This window comes from Pomacea canaliculata, linkage group LG4 (assembly GCF_003073045.1).
Source record: "Pomacea canaliculata isolate SZHN2017 linkage group LG4, ASM307304v1, whole genome shotgun sequence".
Classification (NCBI taxonomy): Eukaryota; Metazoa; Mollusca; class Gastropoda; order Architaenioglossa; family Ampullariidae; genus Pomacea; species Pomacea canaliculata.
In genome coordinates, this window is record NC_037593.1 from 7,537,530 (window position 1) to 7,563,625 (window position 26,096).

General features: G+C 39.7%; 2 protein-coding genes across 3 annotated transcripts in view; one reads left to right on the forward strand and one right to left on the reverse strand.

Moving 5' to 3' along the window:
- Positions 1–1,371: 1,371 nt before the first annotated feature.
- On the reverse strand, positions 1,372–12,571 carry LOC112561840 (peptidyl-prolyl cis-trans isomerase-like 2). Its single transcript, XM_025234623.1, has 19 exons — positions 12,417–12,571; positions 11,842–11,946; positions 11,240–11,302; positions 10,319–10,370; positions 9,757–9,808; positions 8,460–8,551; positions 8,033–8,122; positions 7,161–7,236; positions 6,734–6,843; positions 6,489–6,533; positions 5,909–5,984; positions 5,360–5,556; positions 4,908–4,941; positions 4,619–4,736; positions 4,267–4,323; positions 3,687–3,756; positions 3,213–3,275; positions 2,911–3,053; positions 1,372–2,253 (listed from the first exon to the last, which is right to left on the reverse strand). Exons 1-19 carry the CDS (start codon positions 12,446–12,448, stop codon positions 2,154–2,156), a joined length of 1,575 nt encoding a protein of 524 aa, XP_025090408.1. The 5' UTR covers positions 12,449–12,571; the 3' UTR covers positions 1,372–2,153.
- A 251-nt stretch (positions 12,572–12,822) lies between these two features.
- Positions 12,823–26,096, forward strand: part of LOC112563007 (opsin-5-like) — a 45,231-nt gene continuing 31,957 nt past the window's right edge. Inside the window, exons 1-3 of one of the 2 annotated variants that reach the window (XM_025236683.1) lie at positions 12,823–13,163; positions 14,163–14,256; positions 15,581–15,612. In XM_025236683.1, coding sequence (XP_025092468.1) covers positions 14,207–14,256; positions 15,581–15,612 — 82 coding nt within the window. In that variant the 5' untranslated portion in view covers positions 12,823–13,163; positions 14,163–14,206. The remainder of the gene's footprint in view (positions 13,164–14,162; positions 14,257–15,580; positions 15,613–26,096) is intronic. The other variant, XM_025236684.1, reaches the window with a different exon arrangement.

The following is a 26,096-nucleotide window of genomic DNA, read 5'->3' on the forward strand; positions in this document are numbered from 1 at the left end:
GTATGACGTCACGTCGTCTGCTTCGCCGTGTCGATACCCTTAAGACGTTCGCCCTAAAACCAGAAGTTTCGTGACCTTCGCAAACTCCTCTACCGATTTTGGTCGAACGTTCGGCGACAGCTGCCCGCACCTAAACGCTAAGCCGCATGTAATTTACATATTACCACTCAATAACTTTCGCCAGGTTTCAAAACCCGCATTCCCTTTGAAGAGATCTGCTGTTGGGACCCCGAGGCCAAATTTGTTTCCAGTCTTTCGTTAGGTCGCCATAAGAATTTTGTTTCTAAAAGAAACTTACCTTTTTGCTATCCACGCCGAACGTTCATCGTTGTTTTAGAAGCTTTGATTACCCAATCTCGTCTGCGACCACTATATATGTTCTTGTCACTGCCACTGGAGAATAGTAGATTAGATCTAGAGAGAAATTTAAGCGCCTAAAATTCAACACATCTCAAAATTCACCTTAAGGACAGTAAGTCTACACTTGAATTCAACTGTTGCAGCAGTACGACGCTCTTCGGTGACTTGGTGCCTCCGCGAACTAATATCTGTCCATAGTGCCACTTCTTTCTTTTCTTCCATTTTATCAGACGACAGAAACCGATGTATGATGTATGTTTATCCAGGAGAACGGCTAAGGGGAAATAATTCGAGCAACATCGCTGCTTCGACTTTGCCATACATGCTGTTCACGGTAAACGAGCACTTAAAATTAGATGAAGCGTCAGGCATTTGATTGAATGTATTTAAAATTTATTTTAAAACTATGCTTTCTTCTTCAGTCACGCAGATTTGTTGAAACTTGCTTTTTGTGATATTGAACCACATTCAGAAAGTTTTAAGAACCTTTCCATGGATGCATTTTATTTTGTATATATATATATAAAACGTTAAATATGTAGGAATGGGATCAAATATATGAGTGTTGAAGGTTATTTGGGAATAGACCATAAAGGTCCGTCCATGTCTACTTCTGCTAGTTTGAGAATCGTGATGGGACTGCATTTACAACTGAAAGTACCACAGCTACCAGCTCCCACCAAGCAAAGCAATTTACACAAGTTGAAAATTGTGGGAAACAAGATAAAATAAAGATTTTTATCTTTTCAAAAACAAAAAAATGCTGCTGCCTGACATAGTGCTCCCAACAAATAGTTTACTATTTTTGTGGGGTTTTGGTAAACATTGAGTAAATCACATATGAAAAGATGTGCCATTGTTTATGATTATATAATAAACACATTTGAAAACTGACGTTTGAACATTAGATTTCTGTACACATAGATTAATACACATAATGTGCATGGATTGGAATAAGAAAATATGTTTATTTTGAAAAGAGTGTATGGCAGGGAGGTAAGCTTTTTTTTTAATGCAATGTGATCCACTTTTTTCCTGTTTAGGGTTTTTGTTTACCTCAACAGGATTCATGATTTGTTTTTTGGCAGACTACATTTCTTAATTAATCAAAATACTTTCTGCACTATATATTAACATAAAAGAGGACCCCAACCCCCCTGCTTCATTTCTCTTCTATAGAAGTATTTATTAATTTAAATTACTTGCATTATATCCTTTATTACTGCTTATAATAGTGGCACACAATAATTTACTGTGCTTTTAATTCTGCTCCTCTTTAAAAAAAATTATTTTCAAAGCTGACTTGATAGCATGCAGGAAAGAAATTCTGCATGTTGAGGTGTTCTTGAGATATTTTGCTCCAAGATGTCTTTAAAAAAAAAAAAAACCCTCATAAATATTCATACCCTATGCTATTACTGCATCAGGCATCAGGCACTTCAATAGTTGTTCCATTAAGCACATTTATTAGCATATTTAGAATGTCAACCATGTTTACCAGATAAGCAAAGAGCCACATTACAATGCATAAATCTTCAAAGGTACAAGAACAGATGCCATACTTGCAAGAGTCAACTATGCACACAGTCTGCCAAGCTTGCAACAATCACACAAAACATAGATGGCATGATTAATGTCTCAACCATTGACAGTCTACTGAGGTATACAGTCTACTAATCCACAGAGGTATCTGTTAACCATGTAGCATAAAGGACACAAGGAATTCACTGTGCATTTCTATTGTACAGATGTGTAAAGAATGGTCACAAATGTAAGTGTCTAACCACCAGCTTTCACCATGAACTAAAGTCTTTATATGAGAGAGAGCCAGCAGCAATGACATTTTTCTTTTTGACTTCTTCTTGGTCTGGTGCATCTTCTGCTGCTCGCTTTCTGTAGATGAAGAGATGAAAGAAGACATAAAAATCCATATTTTCCATATTTGTTCATAACACAAATAGACACAATTACACATGCAAGCATAAATATACATGTGTGATATATGAACTCATATACACTTGTATGCATGCATAGAAATTTTTACAATATTTTCCACATTAATCAGAAAAGTACAGTACAGGAATACAAGACAGAAAGTTATAAGATGATCTAGACGAAAAAGATCCAGCGAGTGAGATCTCCAGTCATACACCCTACTGTCATTCAGAAAACAGATCAAGTTATGAAATAATCATAACAGTGATTATCCAGATGTGTTTTCAACTGCTGTGGTTGAGCATGTTGAAAGAAAACTAAACAGTCAAGAAAAGAATGCTAGCTGGACTCACTTCTTGTTTGATCAAGCACAGCAAAGTAAATTTCAAGATTAGATATGAAAGAAATGACCAATGGAATTTGGATTGTTCTCAAGCTCCAGCAGATGGAATTTCAATACCTACACTACATTAGTTCTTGGAATACTGCATTTAGCTGTGAGCTTTAATTCTGAGTGACAGGGGTGGTCTGAAAAAAAAAACACTCATCTTTGTTATAGACATAACAGCACTGAAAAGGCAAAATTATAAAACAGACAGGCATCTTTTCACTTACTGTGCTGCTGAGCTGATGTATTTGCCAATGCCTTCTTTGAACACTCGAGGCAATGATTCATTCTTTTCTTTTTTCTTCTTTGAGCTTGCTGCCTCTTCTTCAGCTTTTGCTTTCTCTTTTTCTTCTGCTCTCTCTTTGGCCAGCTGATTTTAGAAAGCAAAAAGGAAACCTTTTTTAACATGATTTTTCTTCACAGTTTTCACTAAACAAGAAGTTTATTTTCACTAAACAAGAAGTTTATTTTCACTAAACAAGAAGTTTAGGAAAAAAGAGTAACAGATCGAAAAACTTCACAAGCTTACCAGTTCATCAGCCTCTGCATATGGATTCACAAACACTGTGCAATTTTGAATCTGAATTTCCTCCTGTAAAGAGACGAAGATCACACGAAGGAGTACAGCTCAGGTGTAGAAGGAAAGCAAGAAAGGATTTTAGAACAACAAAATATCTACATTGTAAGCAATTATACAATCACTTTCAAGGAAGGCAGAAATACGAGGGTTGTTCCACTTCTGCCTGGACTTAGCAATAAAATTAACCTGGAGAATTTTTTTTAACATTTTTCTCTTATTCTCTAACAGGTCAGGTACCCCTTCAGCAGCTGGATGTAGTTAGGAATATCACATGGGTATCAAACCTTGGACGACAGTGCTCTAAACACTGGGCTTTCTGCTTCCTGGCCACTTACGAAGGATCTAAATAATTATAAAACATCTAATGTTAAAGAAATCATCACAATATAATACACACTAATAAATACATCCCAAAGACCCTACCTTAGGCCTGTCATTTTTGTCAACTTCCACGTGCTCCATCTTGTCCAGCGTTTCCATCCCTCCCACAAGCCTGCAGCGAAAACATGTTTGCTGCATTATTTTTTTTTATCTTCCTGCCATTTATTTATGCATCTTTAAAGCCTGCTGTTAACATACAATAGCACTGACCCATAAATAAATGTATACTTAATGTATATATAAAGTAAACCTGAGAGAATGGAAGAAAATATTTACACTTTCAATACTCAATAAAATGCTTCAATCACACTTATTTAAAAATGTGACATTCGTGGTTTAAAATCAAGCTGGTATTAAGCTAGCGACATTATATGAGGCAGAAACCTTAGCTGTTCGAGGAGTTTGTTTTTTTGGTAAGTACATGTTTATTGAGATTTTTGGGGGGAATGAGTGGTGGGTCCACTAATGACTCTATTCTCTTTCCTATAGAAGTATACGAAAACAAGGGGGAAAAAAGTCTTATCACATCATGACCAAAATTTAAGACATTTTCCTCAAAGGGTGAAAAAGCTTGGAAAAACATAAACAGGAAAGACAAATGCATTACTTCTTGAGAATTTACCTGCCAAACACTGCATGTTTGCCATCTAGATGTTTTGCAGAGCGGAAGGTGAAAAAGCTGAAAAAATTTGAACAGCATTAAATATGTGAGAAATAATTACTACAGACATCTGGGAAAAAGACAGGCATGAAGGTTAGAGAATTTATCAACTAGGAAAGAAATTCTACAAAATGTTTCTCCTTTCATTTTTATCAAAGACAATGAAATCAAACCATGCATGTCAGGGATGGAATAAAAGCAAAGTTCAAAATGATGGTCCAGAAAACTCGACAAAGAGTACAATTATTGGTTAGAAGCTTGAGAAAATATTTTAAAGCAAACCATCAATCAGGAAGACAGCATGATAACTTACAACTGAGATTTGTTAGTGTTTGGTCCACTGTTTGCCATGCTGAGAACACCACGACCAGCATGTGTGAGATTGGGTTTTAGCTCATCCTTGAATGGCTCTCCCCATGCTGATTCTCCACCTGGTTGTGAAAGTACACATTTTTTTTTACCTAATACAAAGTCTTCACAGCAAACAGACATTTACGCAGCAGGAATAATGATGTAGTGGTGGTACTAATAATAAAGAAGATGGTTCTGCTGATAATGTTAAGCATAAGGATGATCAAAATGATGAGAACATCTTATCTCACCTTTTCCTGTCCCTGTGGGATCACCACCTTGTATCTGTCATGACAGAAAGAAATCAGCAAAGAAAGTTAGAAAGAGATGGATACAATCTCAGTTCAAGCATAAACTACCGATGTCTATTTTTTAACAAACAAAAAAAAATCTCATCCACTTACCCTTTGTACTCTAATGAAAGGTCAAAACTTTAGGTGCATTCATAGACTTAATTGTGCAATGCCAGATTTTTGACAAATAAATCTTCCTATTCTTCTCTTTAGGAAAACAAAAATATGCTCCTTCATACTTCCATGTGCTATACAGACATTTCCACCACTTCATAACTTCAGAAACAGGTTTATTTTGAACAAGATTACAGAACTACAGAACTAGTTTGCAACATATCCTTCAGCTGTGAGCAACATTATACCTTTAACAAAGGAAAAAACCCAAAACAAAATCTTAAAATGTTACTCACAATGAAGTTTCGAATAGACCTGTGAAAAATGGTTCCATCGTAGTATCCACTATTACATAGTTTAATAAAGTTTTCACATGTTCGAGGAACCATATCACAGTGCAGCTCCACATTCAGAGGGCCAAGGTTAGTCACCAACCGCACATATCCTTTCTTCTTAACTCTCTCATAACGCAAAACATCCTCATCAATAAGAGCTGAATGACATAAAAATCAACAAATTTAAATTTTATTTTTGAATGCTCTGTGTGTGTATGTGTGTGTGTGTGCATGTGCAAAAGCATCAATGGGTCACAGAAGAGTATTAAAAGCTCCATCGTGACAGCTTTCTCAAAAATGCACATAAAAATTTAATTCTTTCAAAGCATATACCTGTTATCTCCTCAAAGCAGCATGACATGAAAAATTGGTCACTAAACATTCAGGTAAAACCAGACAATCATTAATGTTAATAATATAAAAATTAAATCTTAAAGGTGTATACAACTAAATGAAGAAAATCAGGATGATTATTCTTTCAACAGAAATTACAAAGTGAACAGTTCCAACCTGCTTCATGCTGAGTTTCTGGAGCTATTGTTGTGGAGGTGAATGAGGCTGCTACCCTGCCAGTAGAGTAAGATGCCTGCGAAACATGAAGCACACTTTATACAAACTTACAGGAGATAGAGGTTAATTTGGCAGACAGCTATCAGTACAGGACTGGAAAATGTAAAACAATGGATGCAGCTAATTGTAACTTTATTTTCTTACCAAAGAGCAGCAACTATAAGGCATAATTAAAATGCTGTAACTTCTTATCTGGGACCAAACATGAACACAGTTATCATGTATGTATTGTTCATCCGTTCTACATTCGACAAAGAAATTATGTACCTTTTACAAGATCTATCATGTTTTCCAGAATGTTATTTCTGTGATATGACTGTGACAATGATTTGGCTCAATCAACTTCAAGTCCGCTGGGGAAAAATCTATTTCTGAGAATTTAAAAGCTTTTCCTACCTCCTTCCCTTCAGAAGAGAAGACAATTTTCAACCAAATAAAAAGTGATTGTATGCAGAAGAAAAATCACAAAATACTGATAAAAAGAGACATATAAAGAATATTTTAACTAAAATGTTCTTACCGCATTAAATTTGTCAGCTTTTGGTGCTTTCTCCTCTTTAATACCCTACAAAAAATTATCATAGACAAAATTCAGCAGAAAGCATAAGAATACATTCATAAATTAACATACAAAAGCTCATTGATTGCAGAAAAAATTAGTAGTAATAAGGTATGTACCTAGGAAAGACAGGTCTACTGCATCTAGTCTCATAGCATAACATTTTTTAAAATGATTTTGTGGTCAAATGTCCTTTGAGATCTCACCAGGTAAGGAGATGGCTTGTATTCTCTTTCCAGCTCTTCTAAAGCTGATTTGGCCTCATTGTTAATTAATCGTAGCCTGTAACGAGGATCTTTTTTCGCTTGTTCTTCCTCTAAAAGAATATATTTACAAAAATTCAATTCATCATAATTTAAATCTCTCACCAACACATTCTCTCTCTCTTCCCGTGTAACATCTACTTTCATATAATGACAGGCTCATCAATATCCACCCCCTTATTATAAACACCTTTATCCACTGTATGTGTAGCACATGCACACAAACAATCTCTCTCTTACATTGCTAGTTAACCTTAATATGTTTTGTTACAACATGAACTGAAATCAGTCATACAAGCAATATTCCCATAAATTCTTCAAAATGCTTTTTCAGAAATAACTTTTTCATTCTAATATAGGATTTTGATACCTTCATCCAAAAGCTTAAGATTCTTCCTTATGTGGTAGAAGCTCTGAATATTAAATTTCTCAAGATTCAATGGATCCTGAAAAAGATAACTCAAAATTATGCCTGTAACTTACCATTTTTTCAGCTGTAAAAAACATCTTCTGTAACAGCAGAATATAATGTATACAAGCACACATGTATCCCCCACACCAAACCCTCCACTCCTCAGCAGTTCCTCAGCTGAGAAACAGACAGGCAAGAGCAGTGGGCCTTGTTGTCTGCTGCATCTATCTATGTGCTCCCCCAAATGACCAGTACTAGTTAAAGGACAAATGACTGAACTTCACCCCACAAAACACACAAAACTTCACATCCCCTCCTTACCCAAGCAACAAACCCAACCAACTCCCAAATGTCAAGTACTAAGAGTTTAAGTTAAACACAATATTATTTTTTTCCTATAACCTCATCACTGATAAAGCAAATGGCCAGTCAGTTAAAAAATTTTTTAAATGCTTTCTGAAGATTACTATTTTTATATCTCCTTGCTACCTACCACTAAAGAGGGTTTGAAATTCAGAGCTTGCTCTTATAAAAGTGGAGATTAACACGTGCACATTGACAAAACACTTTAAGTTTTGGATCATTTCTTTATTTTAAAAATTTTAGTTAACAGTTCATTACTTTCTCTCTATTCATGCAGACACACACAGGATTAGGCAACCTAAACTGGTACAATTTGATACTGAGAAGCTGCAGCCTTTCGCTCATAAAAGAGATTCACTGCTAGTTACAGAACAGCTCTCAGCACAAACCAAGAATTACATGACATCCCATGTCACATATACCTACACCAACATACACATAGAATGTGCACCTATCCATATACAGACCTGTATAGTAATGATGTCTTTGCGAGTGAATGGCTCATCTGTTAACAAGTCCCGAAAACTTCCAGTCTTAAGATTCAGCTGTTCTACTGCCTGTTCAAATGAGACCAATTATAAAGGTAGTACTAAATGATAGTAGGAAACTAGATATTAAAAATATCTTCAGAAGATTCAAGTAGTGGTGTGTAAAACAAGAACATATGTCACATTAACTCTGAAATTGAATATTGCCTCACCTAGAAATTCTTGCTTATAAAAGGTCTATCAATTACATAACTCTATAACTGTTTTTTTATGCCTTTAATAAACAATACAAATTCTTAATCTTCTTTTACTGTCACAATGCTATGTCAGAAATTGTACCAACGGAATCAAGCCATTAATTCACTCTAAAATCTCATTATTCAGATATTTAATGTCACACACTAACCTCATAACAGTAGACATTGCCCGTCTGTTTTACAGCTACAATGTGTGTGTTCTCATTGAAAACCTTATATGTCACAGGGCAGTGATATTTTCCTGAGCATAACAAATAACATCTTTGAATATAAAAGACGAGAGCATTCATGTCATTATCTAGAGGATACCAAGAAATATCTTTATGCCACAGTTGCAGTCTTCATGTTATCCCTTAGATCAGGGATGCACAACCTACGGCCCGCGGGCCATATCCGGCCTGCGACACGGTGCCATCCGGCCCGCGAAACTTCTGCCCACAGTGCAGGAAATCGGCATGTTAGTAATAAAAGAAGACCTTAAAAAAACGAAAAAAGGGAAGAAGAAGTATTTATCCCCACGTAGGGGCGTCTCTCAATCTTTTTTTCGATGGACGAACATTTCGATTCAGTGCTCCGACTTGGTGTCTCTACGATGCAGCCGGACATTCAGAAGTTGGTTTCGGGAAAACAACTTCAAATATCCCACTCACTAATTACTACATAATTAATGGTAAGTACAACTTGTTTCTAATAAAAAATGGTATCTGCTCTATTTTTTTTTCCTTTTTGTATTTTTGCGGTGAAGTGGCCCGCGACATGGCTGTCCGAAATAGATATGGCCCGCGACACGGCTGTCCGAAATGGCAGGCCGAAAAAGGTTGTGCATCACTGCCTTAGATAGTTCAAATAATCATATCACCAGCAATAAAACTAAACTTTTTCATGTTTGTGAGGAGTTTTTAACAGACATTTGTGGAAGCATACCAATATAAAATACTAAAAAAAAAAAAAGAAAAAAAAAGAATAAAAAAAATAGATGTTTCCTGAACAAAAGTTTTAATAACACATTTGGAAAATTCTACAGTCTGCTGAAAAGGAAGGGAGTGCAAACAAACTAACGCTGAATGGGCAAACAACGTGAGTTCACCCAAGGTTTTCTACCTATTTCTGGGAACATAAAGGAGGGGAGTACCTGCAGAAGTACACAGATGCATGCTTGGAGAGTAAAGAGTTAAAAGTTCAAAAAAGGAGAACAGCCTGCAAATAACCAGAAGCAAAGCAAACTGAACAGATAACCAGTGGAGAGGTTTTGCAAGATCTGGTTTGTGTGATTGGAGTATAAGTTGTGCTGCAGTTTTGTAGCTGTGGAATTTCTTGAGAAGATACAGTGGTAAGCTTGTACTCCACCTAAACTGACACAAACATTGACCCAACAGCTATTTCTCTTTAAATGGCAGTCACGCAATTTAGTTTTTTTTCTTCATACCATTCCAATTTAGAACATACCTTCGGAGTTTTTGTGGAAATGCAGTTTAATCAGATCTTTTGCACTAAGTTTCTGTGACACATCAAAACAATATTGAGACAATAGCCGAAATGTAACAATGACATTAAAGAGATGCAAGATGCTGCTAATAAAATATTAAGCTCATATTTATATATATGTAAGTGCATGTTTTTATGTGAAGGTTTGTGCATCTGTGTATATGCATCAATGTTTGGAGATACATGTTTTAATGTATATTTATAAACAGGTATACAAACATAACAATAGTGACTTCATAGTATTCCCTGACACTTCTTACTGCAAAAAGTAGTCTGTCAAAATCTTCCAAAAAAATAAAATAAAATAAACTTTATCAGGACATTAGGTGATTAATCTTGACTGCTAACGGTTGTCTTAAGACAAGACATGATAATGAAGTGTAATTGTTCTTAGTAATAACATCACACTCATATTCTCACTCTCTTAAACATACACATCTGCTCCAATGTCACTCAAAAATAGAATAAAATGAAACAAAAGTATAATAAAAATAAGGGAAAAAACAAAACCATTCAGACTAACCTCTCCAGTTGCCGGATTCAACCCGTACTTCTTCAAGAATGGTACAATGTTCCTGAAGTTTAAAAGCAAAACATGATAAAAATCACTTACATGTAATATTACAGACTGCTCTCTTACATTAAAACCCATTTAGTTATCTTTTTTCAGGAGGACACCCTAGTCTTAGATATAGTCAGTTTTATGCTCAAAAAGGTGAAGGTCATACCCTGATCTTTTCAGATCACACGGGAGGTGTTAGAGACCTCACTTTCATCAGGGCCAGCTTTGTGAGGCCAGTGCCTCTCCCTTGCTGCCTTATTATCCCCAACTCACTAAGGAATCAGGTACTCATTCCTGCTAGATGGGTGGACAGAGGAAAGTTTGCTGCACTACATGGGTGCGCCTCTCAGTTCAGACACCAGTGCTCTAACCACCTGGACAGCTAATTCCTCCAAAAAGACATTTGTCAGAAGTGGGATTTTAACCCATGCCCTCATTTGTAAACCAGAATGCTTTTCACCATGTGGTGAGAGGCTATGCCTTGAATCTGGTGCCTTAGACTGCTATTCAAATACAGTACAAATACAGTAGAATATACGCTTATTTTGATGAAAAAGTGAAACAGCTAAAATTCTAAATACTGGTATTGTCTTTTGTTTTGTTTTTTTACACATATGGGTAAGGGAAAAGTCATCAAACCTGATATCCAAAGGTCTTTCAGCTGAATCCTGTTACCTGAATCTTTGTAAATTGCCAGTGAAAAGGCAAGGACTACAAAATTCAAGCTATCTTAAACATGGATTGATTAAAAAAAAATAGACATATTAATTCTATAAGCCATGTCATTTACTGAATATATAATTTACCTGCACCACTATATATAGTGAGACCATTTTAAAACTAAAAAAACTAGGTAAAATAATGTCTCATGATATGACTTACATCAGATCAAAGATTACACCTTCCTTTGTGCACAAGGGATTTTCAAAAGGTTGAAAAGATAAACTGCAAAAAATCATGAGATTCACTTAATTCTATTAACTTTTATGATGTTCTTTAATAGTCAAATCAAACAACAATGAACTAATATGCATAAGTATGATGAGTGTTACAGTGCATAAAACAAAGCAACATATATCTTAATAATATTTGTCATTTTTGAAATTTTCTTTTAAAGTGTAAGAGTAACACATACTACAAAACTGTAACTGAGATTAACATCCTCTACATTCTACAACATTAAGAAATCAATGATCAAGTCACAAGTACTATAACAACAACCTCAATTACCCTTTCAAGATAACTTTCAACTGATTTATAATTATTTACATTTAATAATATGGTGCACTTTTGCATTGCATACAAACACACATGCAGAACATACATACTCTCTGTCTCACAAGGACAGTCCCTTCCTCACCACCCACACAATCTATACATATATTTACTTTTTCTTGTTGCCCTTCTACGCCTCCAGTCTCGAAAGAGGCTAAGCAACTCCTCCAATACAAATCTGTTAAAAAATGCTATATTAGAGACTTTACCTGCAGCAACTAAAAGGCAATCGTCGAAAGCGAGAGTTTTCACCAGCATTCTGAGTGCCTTTATATCCTCCCCACTCATGCCTCCATTCATTCGTTGTCAGGTATCTGTTCAAAAGGGCAACAGGAACAAAAATCACACTAAGTATTACGCATGCTATCCATGTGCTGTGGTTTACCTAATATTTTATATGAAAAGGCAATTACTCATCATCAAATTAATTTTGTTTGTTTCAAATTGAAATACACTGGTCACAGCAATTCAGACATTACTGCCACGGCAGGTTGGTTTACAAGTGGTGATCAAAACAAGCTGCGTTTCCTTTTAAAGACTTGTGATGCTGCAAAGTGTGGTAGATGGAGTAATAACCAAACAGAATAACAAGCGAGAAATGTCTGATATGGTATTGGAATGTTCGTTTTCTGAAAAATTTTAGGTTAAATCTTTAAATGTTTCAAAAAGTGTACAGATCTTTATGAATAATCACGGACGGGGATACAGATTCATGATTTAAACGTCTTAGTGTAAATGTTTATAATACTTTAAAAAGTAATAGTAATAGAAATAGTCTGCTTACAGCTTATCCTTTTGGTGTTGCTTCTTCCCCATGTTTAACTTCGCTACCAGTCACTTTTGTTCAAAATGTTAAACAGAACTGAACACTGTAACAAAAAAGTAAATGCTTATTGGGCTACCCTAACATGGCCAGTTTCTTCGGTAAGTTCAATTCTCACATGGCGCAATTCCGATTTTACTTCGTACATTCTCACTTTAATATTTATTTCGATAATGCTGTTTATTTATAAATTTGAAACAATTCACTTAATTTTATGCCTTGTATAATGTTTATTTTAAAAAAATTAAATGGCTTGAAAGAATAAAATGTAAAGCAGCTATTGCATATTCATTTTCTTCATATAGATCGATTCTAGCTCAGCTCCAATCGTTAGCTTTTGCCCTTCCCCCAATTATTACTGCTTAATCAGACTTTATCAGTGTGCACACTGGATTCATAGATGCTCTGGCAATAGTGCAGTCGAATGAGAAAAATGCAGTGAACTTTTCTGATAATTTTGTTAGCCCATCAAACCTAACATAAGCTCATCGAGGCTTGTAAGGCAAACGTCATCACCTGCGAGTGACTTCCCTTAGTTGTGATAAACAAAGCCGCCAGTTTCGTGAGCATCGAAAACAATAACATCGAACTTGTATTACACGTCCGTTCTGTAACCAAGTCTGTGACTATAACTAAAGGCCAAGACAGCTTTGAGATAGTATTTTTTTAAATCTGAATGAGCCCTATGCTAAAATCTGGGGAAAAGTAGTAAGTTATTCACATTTTAAAAATTGTTTTCAACTTCATCAGTTGTTTCCAACAGGTGACGGATGAGCCGCCAGCTGCACAGAAATCACTCGATCAATTATTTAACACCATGGGTCCTCATTAAGCTCAAACTGATATTAGTTTAACTCTGTGGTATATAAAGATGATACATGTTTTCTGGTATAATATAAATATCTTACGATTTTTATATTATCCGTTTCGTTATGTGGAATAATATGTAGTGACTGTTTTTAGAATATGGGCTATAATCGACGAACTGAATTTTAGGTGTAGGTTGAGGTCTATTATATCTGTGGGTGTTCATGTTCTGCTACGTTTAACAAATATTGATAATAAACACAAATTTAATACAGCATTATTTATAGTTCATCACGGTTTAGATTGTAATTAAAGCCATAAAAATCAAGGGTGTATAACGCTGACTTTAAACCTACTGTAATCAAAACTGACCAATTGATTTAAGGTATATTCGGTTAGAGTATTTTAATCTTACGAATAAAATGTAAAAATATATGTATACAAATGCTATGATACAAGACATGAGTACAAATTTTCTCCAAAAAAATCTCTGATGAGTTTAATAGTCCCCCTAAAGCTTAACTTCAAATAAAAAAAATATGAGCCTCGATCATCAAAACTAAAAAAATAGTTTTTCCTAACTGCAGGATTGATACAGACAGTAAATATAAGCTATGTCGATTTATAGCTAGCAAAAAAAGGTTTATCTAGATTATTCCACAGACTATGGAACATGTAGTTTTCAGTGAAAAATCTTGTGAAAACAGCTTTTAAAAAAGCTCAAAAATACGATCCTGTCTCACAGATAGCACACAGCCGCTTAAGTCTTAACACGAACTTGTATTACTGGACTACTGGCAGACGAGTTTGTTTTTTTTTTCCAGTTAACTGCTAAAACGAGGCATTAGACGATAAAGCTTATGGTTTATTCACATTTTTTTTCTTTTTTTTTTTGTTTAGGCTCGCCGAGACTAACAGTGGATCACTTCGCAAGAGGCTGCATTATGCTTGGCAGACAGCAATCCACCTATATAGACGTCCATGTTTACCCCAAGTAAGGGCAAGTAACTCTCGCTCACATCACATCATCACATCACGAGCGTCCTTTATTGCTGTAAGCAGCGCAAGTAAATTCATTTGTATCAATATTATTGCAGAACATCAGATCTTAGTTTTTGGAGAAATCAACACGCTTCACTGAATCCAAAGCCGTGCTGCCCGCGTTTTCTTATGTAAGCGCAAATCACATCATGTGACACCACTCCTCCGTGAGTGACTAGTTGGCTGTTCGCGCCGCACTGAGTACAAGGTGGCCTCTCCCTGCTGCCATTGTTTCTGTGGCCTTGTTCTATAATATTTGAGTTAATACACTAGTCCAGTGATGCCCAACCTTTTTCGGCCTGCGGGCCATATCTATTTCGGACAGCCGTGTCGCGGGCCACTTCGCCGCAAAAATACAAAAAGGAAAAACAAAAAATAGAGCAGATACCATTTTTTATTAGAAACAAGTTGTACTTACCATTAATTATGTACTAATTAGTGGGATATTTGAAGTTGTTTTCCCGAAACCAACTTCTGAATGTCCGGCTGCATCGTAGAGACACCAAGTCAGAGCACTGAATCGAAATGTTCGTCCATCGAAAAAAAGATTGAGAGACGCCCCTACTTCTTCTTCCTTTTTTTCGTTTTTTTAAGGTCTTTTTTTATTACTAACATGCCGATTTTCTGCACTGTGGGCAGAAGTTTCGCGGGCCGGATGGCACAGCGTCGCGGGCCGGATATGGCCCGCGGGCCGTAGGTTGTGCATCCCTGCACTAGTCGATGTCTCCGATCTGTTCATTCTGACCTCCTGCATGAGCCAGTATCAGACGGGATAAATTCGGCTCTGCTCTATTTCTTTTTCTGGTACCAGTTTCTGGAATGATTTTCAGTCATTGACTTAGCACACATATCACCTTTAATGCTTCAAGCCTGGTTTTAAAACCTATCATTAGTGTCAATACTTTTGATGGTGGCTTTAATTTCTCTTCTCTCTTTTCATACATTCCACTTCTGTCTGCATGTGTCTTTATTTTCTTTATTTTTATTGGTAAGCACCTTAGTTTTATGCGTGCAGTACGTGTGTATTTCCATTCGTGACAGACATTGCCAAGCTAATTATGTCAAAGCGCCTTAAAGTTGTTGTCGGCAGGTAAATGAGCTGTAGAAATACTTTATTATTTGGAAAAAGAACAAAGGCATTGCCTGCCACCCGGGTTTATAGGGCAAAAATTGCTGATCTGATCTTTTCGAGCACAAGGGAGGGAAAAGATATTTTGTTAGCTTGTTTTCACCTAACGTATCGATCCAGCTTCTTGCTAAGTGTTCTTAAATTTCAGAGGTCGGACGAAAGAAGTGCTGATCAATCCAGGTCAGTAAAGTTTACAAGAGTTCTAGTCTTTCTAGTCTTGCTCTGTGTGTGTGTGTGTGTGGCCATAATGTACACGCGTGAAAAATTACATATGTGTTTCATGTAATCTCGAACAGTCTCCCGACCAGAAGGTAATAACTGTCGAAAAGTGGTGATCAAAACTGTAAAGAATCATGACATGCTCATGCGCGGTCACAGATTAGTATCACGCAACTACACGACCCATCGACCATTCCATGCGAGTGTGGCAATCTTTGTGGCAGTGGCAGTCTGGCCATAGAAAGTTACTACATGCAGTTCCAGGCTAAGTACATTATGGCAGATCATTCAATGACTGTTAGATGCAGTCTGTGGTGTGTGTGTGGAAAGCAACCTGTATCCTACACAGATGCATAGGTATACGTGATACGATGAAACAGCTTGTCATAACTCATTCACACCAATGCCCCCCCCCCTCTCTCTCTCTCTCTCTCGTACGCGCGCGCATGTTTATGTTCTTTCTCCCTTTCACTCAAGATATTTAACGGTTCTCCGTGTACAGTCTGAATTACTTTCAGCTTCCATAATTATTGATTGATGAGAGGTCTATAATCCATTTAATTCCTCACACTGTGTAACGATTCGCGATTGAGACGAATCTAGTTAGATTCATGTTTTTATTTTTAACTTTCCCTGTGGTCAGGGAAGAGCAGGCGCGCGAGCGCTGACGTAGCTCTGCGTGACGTTTCTTTTGCGTCATATAGTGAATGACGTAAAATGACCTGGCACAGTGTAACTGGGGCGACGGGAGGCTATGGAGAGCCAGGATTGGTGGAGAGAGTCTCCAAGAAAGACAGTTGGATGGTCGTCCTAGTTACCTGGTCGCTAGGTGGCCTGATTGGTCAGGAGGGAGAAAAGGACGTGTTAACTAGGGGGATGCTAACGGTTCTCGGAAGAGACGAGACCAAGCAGTTGGTGTGTAGAGACCAAGCAGTTGGTGTGTAGAGACCAAGCAGTTGGTGTGTAGAGAGCTCCGTGGGGAGTGTACAGTATACAGTTAACTACACAGATAACTTCACGAACTGCGTGAAGGAATTCAAAGGATTAGCCTGCTGGTCAGTGATTTCGTCAGCGCCAACCATCTGAGAAGCGTTTGGAAGAGGTTGACGCTGGAGGGGGTAGTGTCCTTTTATTTTGTTTCATCCTCATCTCATCGTTAGTTAATTTCATAAACATTAAATGTGTTGATCGTTGGCCGGACCTTTTTGTTGAAAAAGGTGAAAGAGTGCGGCGAGCGTGGTTTACATGCAGATGTTACACGCGCTCGCAAACACATTCAACACACTCTTTCGTTAAAAACGTTACAAATTGGGGGCTCGTGCCGGGATTTTTCCCATAAATCTATTTTATTGTAACTTCCGACCAACGCCACATTTACTGTTTACCATTTTCATCTTTTATTTGCTCATTCTTTTAGTGCAGTTAGCACATAGCAGCGTAGATCGGGAAGCGTAGCAGCGTCAACCTCTGATTCTTCTGAAGGTTGTCTACGGATATACACAAACATGCCAAGGAGCGGCAGATCTCGAGACAACGTCGACGAGGAAGAACTAGACTCCACGTTCGCTCGGGCGAAGGCCGAAGGGGAAGCTCTCGGTCTCAAAGGTGCCGAGCTTGCGAATTATATTAAGGAACAGCGCCAAGCTGAAGCAGAGGCGGAACAGCGCCGACTACAAGCAGAGGCTGAGTCGGAACAGCGCCGACTACAAGCAGAGTCGGAACAGCGCCGACTACAAGCAGAGGCTGAGTCGGAACAGCGCCGACTACAAGCAGAGTCGGAACAGCGCCGACTACAAGCAGAGGCGGAACAGCGCCGATCCCAGGCTGAGGCGGAGGAGCGACAGGCGGAAAGGGACTTTGAGCTACAGAGGCTGCGCATCCAAATGCAAGGTGATTCAAATGAAAATGCAGCGAACCCGTCACGCTCTAGTTCCGGCCATCAGCATGAGATAAGAATCAAGCTCCCATATTTCGAAGATAGCGACGACCTAGAAGTCTACCTTCGGAAATTTGAAAGATCTGCAAAAGTGCAGGGGTGGCCTGAAGACCAGTGGGCGCCACGTTTAGGAGCGCTGTTGAAAGGCAAGGCCGGCGAAGTATACAGTCGGCTAGACGATGAAGATGCCAATGACTATGTTATCTTAAAGAAGGCCCTGCTCAACAGATTTCGTCTGACAGCAGACGAGTACCGGAAAAGGTTCAGAGACGCCAAGAAAGGACAGGATGAAACCACACAAGAACATTTAGCCAAAATTGATATGTGGTTGTCCAGGTGGCAAGAGCTAGCAGGGAGGAAAAGTACTTTTGAAGAAATAAGAGACATGTTCCTTCAAGAAAAATTTATCGCAGGTCTTCCGCTAGACCAAGCGAGGTTTATCATGGAACGCGAACCAGTCACAGCGCAAGAAGCGTTAAAACATGCGCTAGTGTTTGAATCCGCAAAACAGGCAACCTGCAGTGATCGAGAGAGGTTCAAGAAATTCGAACCCAATCACAATGATGGGACATCTGAAGGGAAATCACAGGTAGAAACAAAGTCTGGAACAAACAGCAGAGCTAGACCGATGGCAACTAGACAATTCCAGCATTCCAAAGAGGGGGCGAAGAAGATAAGCTGCTTTATATGTGGTGGTGACCATCTTGCGAGAAACTGCACGCAGAGGCATCAGACAGCAGCTGTAGTGATACAAGACTTCCCCTGCACGCGCAAGGAGGATTGTAAAATGCTGTGCGCAGCTTGTGGTGACATACCCCTCTCATTCGAGTGTGAGGTAATTATTGAAGGACAAAGAGTGGCTGCACAGAGAGACACTGCCGCCTCAATCACGGTTGTGCAGTCGGGCTTAGTGCCTGAGTGTTGCAAAACAGGCAAGACAGTTGAAATCACGTTAGCCTCGTCGGCAGTAAAACGGGTGCTCCCAACTGCGATGGTAAAGATGGACACTCCATATTTCGACGGACCCACCGAGGTAGTGCTCATGGAGGATCCAGTCCACAAGGTATTAATTGGTAATTACCGCAAAGACGCTGAAGGAACAATGAGGACAATCCCAGTGTACCCAGTCAAGGAAGTTTGTGCGGCAGTACAGACGAGGGCCTCCGGGAGAAGGTGCGACAAACCACTAATGCTATCGCAGCCTCTGCTAGGTAGCGTAACTCCTGAAGAACTGGGTCGAGCGCAGCGAGTGGACACTACCCTCGCTCAGATACGCAAGCTTGCCGCAAGTCATAGCACCAAGCAGGGAAACGAAAGTCGAGCGACAAGGCCAGAAGCCACCTACCAGTGGAAGAGAGGTATACTATATAGAGTCCACAGCAAAGAAGGGAAGACAGTACACCAAGTCGTGGTACCTAAGGCATACAGACAAGAGGTGCTGCGTTTGGCACACGACACACCTATGGCTGGGCACCTCGGAGTTGCAAAAACTAAAAGTAGAGTGTGGAGCGACTTCTCTTGGCCTGGGATCTGCGCTGACGTGCGCAGGTATTGCAAGTCATGTGACATCTGCCAGAGAACATCCCCCCGGGGTAGTACTTTTAAAATTCCCTTGGGTAAAATGCCCATCATCGAAACACCATTTGAGAGAGTGGCCGTCGACATAATTGGGCCAATCATGCCAGCTTCCGACCGCGGAAATAGGTACATAGTGACCATGATTGATTATGCCACTAGGTACGTGGAGGCTAAAACCCTCAAATCCATAAGGACAGAAGACGTGGCAGAAGCACTTTGGGAAATGTGGACACGTCTGGGCGTGCCCAAAGAAATCCTTACCGATCAAGGGTCACAGTTTGTTGGAGATCTTGCCAAGGAAGTGAACTCTCTGTTATCCATCAGAGGAATCAAGACCACACCAAGGCATGCTCAAGGCAATGGGTTGGTTGAAAAGTTCAATAATACAATCAAAAGTATGCTAAAGCATTTATGCCAGGAACAACCAAAAGAGTGGGACCGATTCGTACCCGCATTACTCTTCGCAGTCCGAGAGGTGCCGCAAGAATCATTAAAGTTCTCACCCTTTGAACTTCTATACGGCAGAACTGTCCGCGGTCCGATGCAAATTCTGAAAGAACTATGGACCAAAGAGGAAGAGAACGAAGAGAAACGAACGACATTCCAGTACATTGTTGATCTACGGAACAGAATAGAAGACACATGCAGGCTGGCAAGAGAGAATTTGAGAACAGCGGCAGGAAAGCAGGCCCTCCACTTCAACAAAAGGGCGAAACCGAGATGTTTCAAAGTTGGTGACCAGGTCCTGATCCTACTGCCCACCAAGAACAATAAGCTTCAAATGTGTTGGAAAGGTCCGTATGTGATAACCGATAGGATAAACGAGTGTGACTATAAGGTCAGCATTGGAGAGAAGGAGAAAATTTATCACGCTAATATCCTCAAGGAGTATGTGTCCAGGACACAAGACACTGGTGAAACACATATAGTCGCAGTAGTCGTGGTCGACGACGAAGAATATCCGTCAAACATGCCTCGGAGAGAGGCAGCTATACCGATGATGATGTTAGAGAAGTCGGAAGGTCCCGAGCACGTGTGCATCTCGGAGGACTTAAACGACGAACAGCAGCGACAGGTCAGATCTCTGTGTGAGTCATTTCCCGATACACTGAGCGACCTACCTGGGAGAACCGACCTTCTCGAGTGCAATATTGAACTCGAATCAAGCGAACCAGTGTATGTAAGGCAGTATCCACTCCCTCATTCGAAGATAGAGACCATTGGTGACGAAGTGGATAAAATGTTAAAAATGAAAGTCATAGAACCGGCGGCGTCACCTTACAACGCTCCTGTAGTCCTTGTACACAAAAAAGATGGGACCAACAGGTTCTGCGTCGACTACAGGAAATTGAACCAAATAACGAAATTCGACGCCGAACCGCTGCCAGACATGGACCAACTCTTCACTAAATTAAGTGGGAAGTTATACTTCTCGAAGATTGACCTAGCGAAGGGATTTTGGCAGATTCCGATGAAGTCGGAGGATAGAGAAAAGACAGCATTCACAACACCGCAAGGGCAGTTTCAGTGGACTACAATGCCCTTCGGCCTAAAGAATGCTGGAGCTATTTTTTCTAGAATGATGAGAAGACTCCTCCGACCACTACCTCATGAATCAGTGAGCAACTTCATGGATGACTTATTAATAGCCACTGAGACATGGGAAGAGCACATCCATATTTTAACTCAGTTATTACAGCGGCTGAGACAGTGTAACTTGAACGCGAAACCCAACAAATGCCAGTTAGGATGTAAAAGCTTGTCATTCCTCGGACACGTGGTGAGTCGCGGAATACTGATGCCGGAGGAAGACAAGGTACTTAAACTAAAGAATGCATCGCCACCAAAATCAAAAAAAGAGTTGAGAGCGTTCTTGGGTCTGGCAAACTACTACCGGAAATTTATTCCCAACTTCGCCAGTATTGCCTTACCTTTGACAGATAAAACAAGGAAAGGCAATCCAGAAAATATACAATGGGACAGCGACTGTCAAGAGGCTTTTGAGAATCTGAAGGGGCAGTTGAGTCAAAAGCCCATAGTGTGTCTCCCGGATCCCAAGTCACAGTATACACTCAGGACGGATGCCTCCGACCGCGGCGTGGGAGCGGTGTTGCTGCAGGAGCACGATGGCGACCTACGACCTGTAGCGTACGCCAGCAGGAAGCTCAGTGACGCAGAAGCGAAGTATGCTACCATTGAAAAGGAATGCCTAGCCATCATATGGGCATTAAAGAAATTTGAACCATACATATATGGCACCCAATTCGTGATAGAGACTGACCATCAGCCTCTGCAATATTTGAAGAAAACCAAAACAGAAAATGGAAGGTTGATGAGGTGGGCTCTACAGCTCCAGCCCTACAGCTATCAACTTAGAGTGATAAAAGGCAGCGATAATGTAGGCGCGGACTATTTGAGCCGCTCATCGTTGTTGTGAACAAAAATTGAGAATTTTGGACTTAAGAGTTAGAATCTGAAGATGAAGGTCATAAACAGTAGTGTTAACGTAGTTGTCGTTTATTTGAATCGCTCATCATTGTTTTTAGCCAAAATTGAGAATTTTGGGCTTAAGGGGGGGCCTGTGTAACGATTCGCGATTGAGACGAATCTAGTTAGATTCATGTTTTTATTTTTAACTTTCCCTGTGGTCAGGGAAGAGCAGGCGCGCGAGCGCTGACGTAGCTCTGCGTGACGTTTCTTTTGCGTCATATAGTGAATGACGTAAAATGACCTGGCACAGTGTAACTGGGGCGACGGGAGGCTATGGAGAGCCAGGATTGGTGGAGAGAGTCTCCAAGAAAGACAGTTGGATGGTCGTCCTAGTTACCTGGTCGCTAGGTGGCCTGATTGGTCAGGAGGGAGAAAAGGACGTGTTAACTAGGGGGATGCTAACGGTTCTCGGGGAGACGAGACCAAGCAGTTGGTGTGTAGAGACCAAGCAGTTGGTGTGTAGAGACCAAGCAGTTGGTGTGTAGAGAGCTCCGTGGGGAGTGTACAGTATACAGTTAACTACACAGATAACTTCACGAACTGCGTGAAGGAATTCAAAGGATTAGCCTGCTGGTCAGTGATTTCGTCAGCGCCAACCATCTGAGAAGCGTTTGGAAGAGGTTGACGCTGGAGGGGGTAGTGTCCTTTTATTTTGTTTCATCCTCATCTCATCGTTAGTTAATTTCATAAACATTAAATGTGTTGATCGTTGGCCGGACCTTTTTGTTGAAAAAGGTGAAAGAGTGCGGCGAGCGTGGTTTACATGCAGATGTTACACGCGCTCGCAAACACATTCAACACACTCTTTCGTTAAAAACGTTACACACATTCTGTCTTCAATCGTTAACTGCCCACACACACTCCTTTCCTCTCTTAGGTCTATTAATACCATGGTTACCATGTATGGCTCAAGACAGAATTAGGCAATTTTCTTTGCAAAAAAAGAAAGGATAAACAAAACTGTCCCAGGCCCATCTCTCCGGCTATCTTGTTTGCGCTGTGGTGTTTATGCTGGAAATAGCATAGCGACCTCTGAAGACAACACAGACGCTGCCTCTCAAGACTGAAGACTCCAAAAATGGCAAATGCCATGACGCAAATCACAAGGTTCTTCTTGACAGACCTCTGTCTGCCAAACAACAAAAAAAAAAAGGGGCCACCAACGACCAAGAAGATATTTATACGTAACATTGATGTAACGGCTAATCGCATGGGATCATTAAGTAGAATCAGGGATTCTAGATAACCGGAAGACTGTTGAAAGTAGCTTTAAAAAATGACAATCCTTTTATAATGTCCAGAAAAAGCCCGTTTTGCGGTAGATAGACTTAACCTTTAGAGACAGGAAGATTAAAAAAGAAAACAAAGGAGGATGAACAAAGTGGGGATAGAAGAGGCAGAGAAGGAGAAAAATAAGGGAAGGAACGTGCACATATTTTCATAATTTCTCAGGTTATTTTTTTAGAGACGGTTAATAGCTTCGTGAAACTATAGTTTTGTATTTTTAGAGAGATAATAGCATGCAATCTTCAACAAGCAACAATTTAGCACATATATAAAACGTATTTAAAGAATGTAGAGAACCCAAAAAGAAAATGAAAAAATTTAATTAACTCGGGAATAAAATGATGCGGAAGCGAACTTTTGCTAGTGGGAAAGAGCGATCACTTGCCAGGTGACGAAAGCATAATATATAACGACTGCTGTACTGACAGTTCACGGTTCGCATGCAAAGGGAGGCATGTTTTTCACATGGGGCACAGACACTTGATGGAGGTTACTGTGGTCACTAACAGCAGCACGACCACCACAATTATAGCTAAATTCAATTAAGTAAGATTTTTTTAAATCTGGAATTTAAAAAAAAAACCAACATTACCACAGGAGAAGTAGAGGTAAGCAAGTTGGCAGCGACCGGCCTACAGCAATAATCGCAGAAGCGACGCTGGGATTGGACCGTGTCTGTGAATTGGGCCATGTCGATCTGTGAATTGGGCCGTGTCTGTGAATTGGGCCATGTCGATCTGTGAATTGGGCTGTGAATTGGACCGTGTTTGTGAATTGGGCCGTGTTTTGTGAATTGGACCATGTCTGTCAATTTAACTGTCTGTGAATTGGACCATGTCGATAAATGAATTGGACCATGTTTGGGAATTGGACCGTGTCTATGAATTGGACCGTGTTTGTGAATTGGGCCGTGTCTGTGAATTGGGCCATGTCGATCTGTGAATTGGACCGTGTCTGTGACGCTTGACTTATTAGACTTAGTTACGGACATGAAATTTAGCGAGAGCAGAAATAAAGTTCGAAAGAAAACAGAAGGGTTTTTATGAGAGTGTGTGCTACATTCTTTTGAAAGTAGCTGTATTCAATTGGAGTTAGCAAAATGGTTTGTATAAACAAATCATATATAATTTGTCTCTCTGTAGCGCCATGGATACAGAAGTTCGTAATTAAACACATCAATTGTGTTGTCAAGTGTGTGGCTTATAAGTATGTGTGTGACCAGCAGGACGTGTGGAGCTTTGCTTAAAGTGGCCCTGAAGAAAACTGTAGTTTAAAAAAGTGTGTGAAAATTACTACTCGTGACAGAGTGTTTGGTCACTAGAGGTCACAGCTTTGCTTTCAGTCTAAGTTTCCTTAAAGGCGTGGCTAACTCGGCGTGGCACCGGTTCTGTAAAGGGCTTTCTTAATTGGATAAATATAGACGAACGTTTAGTTAAGTTTTTTATCACCATCATTTATCATTTAAAGACCTTGTCAGCTTTGATCAGATCTCCATCAATATATGTCCGTTTAAAGAAGGCCCTAACATATCGGCAAGCTCGTGACTCTGACCACAGAATTTTACCACCAATTTTTTTTTTTTTTACAACGCACTTAGCTCGTGAAAACCTTAATTACTCTCACTGACAGGTCGCAGCGTACACGACAGTAGTAGGCTAATCATTGGTGATTACCACAGGTAGCAACAGAAAGCAATGAGCTCTGTCACACCTGCTCGACCTGGCACGTGGCCTCGGCGTGTTCACTTTGATCCCGCAGGTTACAATATTAAGAAAAATAAATAAAGAGGATCAACATTGCAAATATCGACTGTTCGTCTGCGGTGTGGTCCTCGCTGGGTAGGATCTCTCTGGGGACTGGCCAAACGAGCTGGTTTACAGACTTGCAGGTGAAAGTCCTGTCCTGAGGCACTTCGAGAGTTTATACAAAAACCGGATTGCATAAGTGTTCGTATTTCCTTTTCGTAAGACATAACGGTGTTTGTCAATTTAGAAGGTGAACTAGTCTGAAGGGTTTGGGAGCAGTCCTCTAAAATAGTGGCTAAAACAGACCTGGGCAAAGGCCGGCCCGCCCGCTGGCCCGCCCGCCAGTATATATACTATATATACTATATATACAGTATTGGGTAAAACTGACTTATTTATATTAGTCCGGCCCTCTAAAACCATCCCAATTTCTCATGCGGCCCCTTTGGAAAATTAATTGCCCACCCCTGGGCTAAAAGTTAAGAGAGGTGCATTTTTTCTGATGCCTGGGTAAACCTTAGTACAATATACTGATTTCCAAAATATGTGAAAACACACATACTACAAGCGAGTGAGTGAAGTGGGGACTGAGAGAGGGAGGGAGTGAGTCTGGAGACCTTGCCGATTTTTTTGCTAGAACAAGTTTAAGATTCCTAGCTTATTTACAGGCTTAATGAACAAAGTTCTTGGGCTGGATGATAAATACGACCAGCAGCAATATACCTCCACTTTTTCTTTCAAACTGAAGTCTGCTGCAGGAGGTGGTGTGGATCTTGAAGCGTCTAGACTTTTAAAAAAAGAAGACATCTATTCTTGATTCGCGTGATTACTGGCCACCACTTGCCTTTCGATTTTTTGATAGCTGAGTCGATTTTCTCACAGCGAGAGCCCAGTACTAAATTGAGATTTAACCACTTAAAACTGAGTGGAACGATCAATGGAATGGAACGGTGAAGCTATGGAGCTGTCATTGTAAGATCTGTTGCAATACAGCCCTCTGCACCACCCGCGACACCCCGCGAATAATTTTCTTCACACAAAGAACTGATTATGCAAGTGTGTTTCATAGGAAGAGGTTTTGCGAGATATATTTTTCTTACAGGTGCTTCAGGTGAAATTATTTTTGTCCTGTCTTATCGTTATGGCTACACGAACTGCAGTTATGCGCTAGTGCTGTCGCTTGAATTAGACGAACGAAAATTGAACGAACTGAATCCCCTGAGGCACATGTGCCGCCTTTGAGCCGAATTAATTATTTTAATTCGAGTCTTCTCACGTTTCTCTTCTTCTCTGTGAGGCTACAAGCTTTTCCTTCTTGCATTTCATCCTCAGAAGCTTTTCCTTCTTGCATTTCATCCTCGGAAGCTTCCCTTCAAGATTCTGTCGGGAAGAGCAAAGGACTTGCACCC

Coding starts and splice junctions, on each gene's coding strand:
- LOC112561840 (XM_025234623.1), bottom strand. CDS start 12,448: ATGGGGAAGAAGCAACACCAAAAGGATAAGCT. Junction 10,371..11,239: donor GGTGTAATCTTTGATCTGAT/GTAAGTCATATC, acceptor TTTAAACTTCAG/GAACATTGTACCATTCTTGA. Junction 4,942..5,359: donor GGTCTATTCGAAACTTCATT/GTGAGTAACATT, acceptor CTGTCATGACAG/ATACAAGGTGGTGATCCCAC.